The sequence below is a fragment of the Petaurus breviceps genome, unplaced genomic scaffold, assembly GCF_028583685.1.
Source record: "Petaurus breviceps papuanus isolate PSGF00001 unplaced genomic scaffold, PetGlider_PUasm1.0 220, whole genome shotgun sequence".
Taxonomy (NCBI): Eukaryota; Metazoa; Chordata; class Mammalia; order Diprotodontia; family Petauridae; genus Petaurus; species Petaurus breviceps.
In genome coordinates, this window is record NW_027185876.1 from 22,729,586 (window position 1) to 22,736,138 (window position 6,553).

The following is a 6,553-nucleotide window of genomic DNA, read 5'->3' on the forward strand; positions in this document are numbered from 1 at the left end:
AATTGGGGTTAAATGACTTGCCCAAGGTCACACAACTAGTAAGTGTTACATGTCTGAGGCCAGATTTGAGCTTAGGTCTTCCTGACTCCAGGGCCAGTGCTCTATTCACTGTGCCACCTAGCCACCCCAGAAATTATGCTTCTTGAGGAGAAGAACTATATTTTGTCTCTTAGTACCCTCAGTGCTTAGCACAGTATCCAGCACATAATAAGCACTTAATTAATAAATACTTGTTGACTGGCTGACCATAGCATTATTTTAAATATATTAGAGCATGACAGGTAAAGTGAGATCGTTACTCTTTAGAAGTACATCTGCTTAGTAGGAATAGTCCTGCTTCAGGGGTAGGACATAACGCACTTGAAAGCCAGTATGGGAAAGCTTTTTGATTTAGTTTCATTCTGTTTGGAACTTAGAACAATTATTCTCACTCAAACAGGTTCACTCTCTTGTAGCTACTCTGAGAGTGTCAAAGCTATCAAAACTCTGAGCATGGAAAGACATGCCAACCATTTCTGAGTAGGATGTTCAAATGGCCAGCATTGAAACTCTCAATGTCAGTTCATAGCTTGAACAATCAAAATAATTGTTGGAATTCCTGGAGCTCCCTCACCAGACCTCTTGGGAAGCTCTGACAATTTCTGAAAATGTTTGGGTAGCTTGGGATTATGAATTTATCATATTGTTGAATCTGCATATGAAGACAATTTAGTCACCAATCACTAAGAGGACACGTGGCTTTGGATAGTGGGCATGGGCTTATGCTCTTTTTCCTGGCTTCTTTGTGCCCAGTGCTTCTAATTTGTGAAACAGATGGCCTCTCAGTTGCGTGGTCTATGCCTATGGAACAGAGCAAAGCCAAATGACTCAGGCATGAACCAGACACACGGTCTTGGTGCCAGTGGCATCGTGTTCCAATCAACGGAGCCACCATATAATGGTTGGTCTTCTACAGGAAAAACTGAGTGACTATTTCAAAGTCTTCTGGCCCATCAGTATGCAGACCACTTCATAGTAATACACTATGGATTCCCAGAATTTTTTTCTCAAGAGTTCTATAATTTATACGTTCATGCTGAATATGTCACGCTATATACACACATAGTACCTTTATCTATTATACGGAATGGTGTTTGCATTCCTGCTATCTGATTTTCTCCGACCTCAGTGTCTAAGAGCCATAAGCCAGGTCTCGATGCCTTCATTTCAAGAGTCTTAAATGAACCTATAATGGAGAGGAGGACAAAGTTAAACCTTCAAAGATATGTTAGCATTTTTTTGTCTCCCCAGTTCTTAGCACAGTAAATGGCACATAACAAATACTTAATAAATGGATATTGACTGACTGAATATAATATTGGCCAACAGTGATCAGAGGAGCTTAAGAGTCATTCATGCCCTTGTCTGCAGGCAGAAACTGAGAGGTGAAAGCCTAGAAAAATAGTGGGAAAACTAGGGAGTGGAATCTCTGTTTTTCCCCATAGATCTTCTTTTGGTTATACCCTCATCCATCAAATAAAAATGAAAAATACACCAAATGATTTCAGTTGTTTTTTGTTCTGACATTCACTTCTCCAAATATAGCAGAAATCACTTTATGAGCAAAGTAATCTGTAAGGCAGTCTGCAAAATTGCTTTAGATCAACAAAGGTTCCAAATAAGCACTGCCCTCCTACTTCATTTTCATTCCTCCTCCCCGCCAGCACCACCAAAAAAGGCGGGGGGGGGAGGGAGGGGAGATTTTTTTCTCCCATGGTTTTAACATTTCCTAAATTTTGCATCTTTAGGCAAGGCTACATTTGGCCCATTCTCTAACATCTCAAGGGAGGATATTCCATAATTTCCCCTGTTATTCTATTATTCCTAGAGAATTATTATTCAGGAAATCTTTTCTAAATCTCTCTTACCACAATGTTCAGTTTCTTATATTCCGTTCTTGATGCCTTTCTGCTGGTTGTCCTGTTCTTCATAACTGCTTATGAAAACAGTCAAGCTCTCTTTAGAGATCTCTTTTCCAGGAGAAATACATCTTGTTTAAATTATTAGGTTGGAAGTCCAACCCCAGTCTCTCATTTTAAGTCCAAATAAAAGATTTGCAGATTTGCTGCTGTAGCGTTTGTAGCATAGGACCCTCTCACTCCGTTCTATGTACTCTCCATTTCTGGGATGACTCTATTACTCCAATCTACCTTTACACTAGCTGGGGTTCCAAGAGAAAGACCACAACCATTTAGTTGTGGTTCAATATTCTATCAAGATCCTAGGGGTAACCCTGTTAGGAGTGAGGAATAAACACATTCCACATGACTGTTGTTCTGAGTCCCATTGGGTCACTATGACACGATTAGTACTTAAGCATAAAACATTCACTTAATGACGAAGAATAATGAAAAACACGAATAATTATAACACCACAGTTATTTAATATAAAGCAAATGCAGCAATAATCAAAATATCACAGTCTATCAATAAACCTAGGTCACATTCTTATGTCATTCTGTGAAGGATGTGAAGGACCACATCCTGTGAAGGACCACAATTAAACCTAGCAAGGAGGAACACGAGTTAGGAAACTCATATACTTGGGAGAAACTCACAAGTTTGGATTATAATTCTTGATATCTTTGCCCTTCAGGAACAACCTATTCTATGAAGCTTCTCTGCTAGCTGCCCTGTTTCTGATCTTCATCACTCTCCTGCTCCAAAAATCCATTCTTTGCTCTTGAGTTGATGAAGCAATGACAAAATCTCTTAAGTAATAACTGCTCTTAAAAGGGCGCTAAGAAATTATTGTGCTATTGTAATCATGAGCAAATCTCTTAAGTCTTAAGGTGCAAAGCTCTTCAGTTTAGCCCTTCACTCACCACTTCTATTTCTTCCTTTTAGCGACCAAATTGCTCACATAGAAAAGGGGAAGTAACTTACACTAACTCAAGGTAAAAACAAGGAAATTCGCTTCTATGTTCTGGATACCATATTGTCTTTCACCTCTCTTTGTTGAAAAGGTTTTATTTCCCAGTTATACAAATGATCTCTGAAAAAAAATATATATATATACATGCTCATACACACATATATGAATATGTGTACATACATATATATATACATGTAAAAATCTAAGATCATTTGGCCTTCTCTGCCACTCATAGTACAATATGCAATTGTCCAGAGCAGTGGTCTTTGAAAAACAGGAAGGTAATAATGCCAAAAATAAGGCAAGATGACTCCAGTCTTTTCCTACTATACTGCCCTCACACAGCACTGACATTGACTGCCATAGTCTCCCCCACATTGTACCTTCTCTTCATCATATAAAATCTATTTGTCATTCAAGTAATATTTTAATAAGTTAGAAAAATAAAAACAATTTAAGATTGTAGACTTATGTAAGGCAGGGATTGTGTCTTTTTTTTTTTTTTGCTTTTTTGGAGGGCAGTTGGGATTAAGTGACTTGCCCAGGGTCACATGGCTAGTTTTGTGTTAAGTGTCTGAGGCCAGATCGAAACCCAGGTCCTCCGGACTCCAGGGCCAGTGCTCTATTCACTGTGCCACCCCGCCGCCCTGTGGGATTGTGTCTTCATAGCTCCATCTTATATAGAACCAAATTTATATATCAATTCATCTATCTCCATGTCCTCTACATAACAGAGTAGATAGTAGTCTGAACTTGGAGTGAGGGGTTCCTGGATTCGATCTTGCCTTGTGTACTTACAGGCTATGTGACCCTGGGCAAATTCATTAATCTCTCCCCATTAGTTTTATTCCAATTTCCTCATCTACAAAATAGGCAAATTAATATCCATTCCCTCAAGCGTCCCAGAGTTGTCAGCCTCAATTAAGGTGAAGTATATAAGGTATTCTACAAACTTCCAAGTTTGATATAAATGTCAGCGATTGGACATATTATCTTTTTTTCTGGCTGCCATCTTTTATTGTTAGGTCCTACTGAATGGTTCAGGGTTGCCTCATAGTTCCTCTTTCAAGATTCTGTGGACCTGGGTTCTCCTTGCAAAGGCACTGACATTTTGTGGTAGAGGAGAGTTACAAGTGCCAAGAAAGACATTTTTGATGGCTTTGCAAGTATTTTCTTTCCATTACCCAAAGACAATATGGTGTAGTAGAAAGTATGCATGACTTAGTATTGGGAGACCTGGGTTCTAATTCTGTCTCTCATATTACACTTATGTGATTATGGTTGAGTCAACCTCTATAATGCTTGGACCGTATGTGTGTGTGTTAGTAAAATGAGACTAATAACAGCTGTACTACCTACTTCCAAGGTTGTTGTGAAGATCATATGGAATGATGAATGTAAAATGTTTTGCCTAAAAGAAAACATTATATCAACATCAGTTATTATCATTTACCAGGAAGCAGGGGATAGGCCCCCAGACGGTGCACTTGGGTTCCATTTTCCAGCAATGTCTGTCCATGAAAGTGAACCACATGGATGTCCTGGGAACCTCCCATGTTCAGCAAGTGCCATCGTACATTCTCTTTTTCATACATCCTTAGTCCTGGCAAATTGTAGATGTAACCATTGATGGCTGAAAGGAGAGAGGGTCAATTAAAAAAATCCAAAATGATTCAACTCATTTTAACCAATTTTCATTGAGTGCCTACTTTGTGCACAAGCACTGTGCTAGGTGCTGGGGGAGATACAGATTTTTAGACACAATCCCTGTTGTTGTGGTGCTTATTTTTAATTAAGAGGATATGACATAGATAGTTATTTTTTTTCTTTTAAAAAAAATTCAACTATATTTTATTTTTGGATTAGAATTCTCTCCTCTTGTCCCCTTCTCCCACCCTCTGAAAAAGAAATAAAAACAAAACTTGTTATAAATATGGTAGCCAATTTCTATATTAGTGATACCCAAAAAGTTAAAAGTATATTATTTTAAATATTATATATAATTTATATATTATAAAAATAATGTTATTTAATATTTAGCTATCTCAAAAAAATAAATATGAATTAACCTGTACTCTGAGTCCATCACCCTCTATCTGGATGTGTATAACAAAATAGAGATAATTATGGTATAAAATGTCATATTCTGCTAAGTTACAGAATAATACTTGTGAATTCTAAGTAGACAGATTATTACTAACTAAAATGGTCAAAGAAATAATAGATTTAAAGTGCTTTGCAAACCTTAGAGTGCTATATACACTATATACAGGCTAGTGCTCATCCTTATTAACAGGAGGGATCAGGGAAGGTTCCCTGGAAGAGTTGGCTTTTGAGTTAAACTATTGAATTATGTGTTGTCTTTTTTCATTAGACTTCAAGCTCTTTGAAGACAGAACTATTTTTCTTTCTCTTTGTATTTGTACACCCACTGCTCAGCACGGGGCCTCACTGCATAGTAAGTACTCCCTTATCTTGGCTTGACAGTTCAGGTGGATTTGGAAATGGTTGAATTACTATATCCCCTAAGTAGTGATTAATAGATCTATGTTGATCTTAAGATAGGTCTCTAGGGAAATATAACCCAGGGAACTATTAAACATTTTTATCAATCATTTGAATGAAGGCTAAATTTACAGATGATAAAGAACTAGAAAGAGTAGGTTATATATTGAATGACAGAATAAGGGCCCAAAATGTTTTTAACTGCATGGATTATGGGATAAATCTAGGAAGTGGAAATTTAATAGGATTAAAAAGAAAGTCCTACACTTTTCATTTTTTAAAATTGAAATGAAAATTAAAATTTCACAAATATAGAAAATGGGAAGTGGGGCAACATGGCCATTCATATACTTGTTCTAGAATATCTTTCCATGACCAGCTTTGTGCTCTTTCCTATCATGCATTCTATGTTTTAGCCAAATTGTCCAACAGGCTACTTCTTGGATATGACATCCCATCTCCTTCATTTGTATAGGTTATCTTCCATGTTTGGAATGCACAACTTTCCTCCCTTAATTCAACATCTTGGAATATCTAGTTTTTATCATGCCATAGCTTAAATTTTATCTTCCACATGCTTCCTTTCTTTATCCAGTTGTGAGTACCCCCCCAATTATTTTGTATTTACTTCACATACATTTCTATTGACTTCTCTGTGAACATGTCATCCCTACTGCCCTTCAGGAGAATGTAAGCCTCTCAAGGGTGGGAGGTCTTTTATTTTTATTCTGTATCCCCAGCACCTCGTACACTGCCTGGCCCATACTGTCAATAAGAGCTTATTGAATCGAATTGAAGGGCCAGAGAAGATATTTCCACCAACTGATGGAAACTATTACTTTTCCCCACTCAGCTACCTCCCTTAGTCATTCACTGTCTAGCTGCCAGCAACAAAAGGCCCTCATATCGTGGGGCCCTGTGATGATTGTCACAATTGGGCAATGAATGGTGGTGCTTGTAGATCTTAATCTTTCCATCCCTTTAGTCTTCTTCATTGCTTCGTCCTCCTAACTTCATGACCCCATGTATATACATGCCCATGTGTGTTCAGTTATCTTGCCAGCATGAAGGTCTGATGGTCAGATTTCTAAATGCATGTAAGAGCTAGCATATGTTATTCTTTAATTTTCCCTC

The 6,553-nt window shown here is 37.7% G+C and overlaps 1 protein-coding gene across 1 annotated transcript in view; it reads right to left on the minus strand.

The window, feature by feature from the left end:
• The window catches only part of F5 (coagulation factor V), an 85,872-nt gene that overhangs the window by 21,834 nt on the left and 57,485 nt on the right, over positions 1–6,553 (minus strand). Inside the window, exons 17-18 of the mRNA XM_069094740.1 lie at positions 4,368–4,547; positions 1,109–1,225 (exon numbers count right to left, since the gene is read on the minus strand). Coding sequence (XP_068950841.1) covers positions 1,109–1,225; positions 4,368–4,547 — 297 coding nt within the window. The remainder of the gene's footprint in view (positions 1–1,108; positions 1,226–4,367; positions 4,548–6,553) is intronic.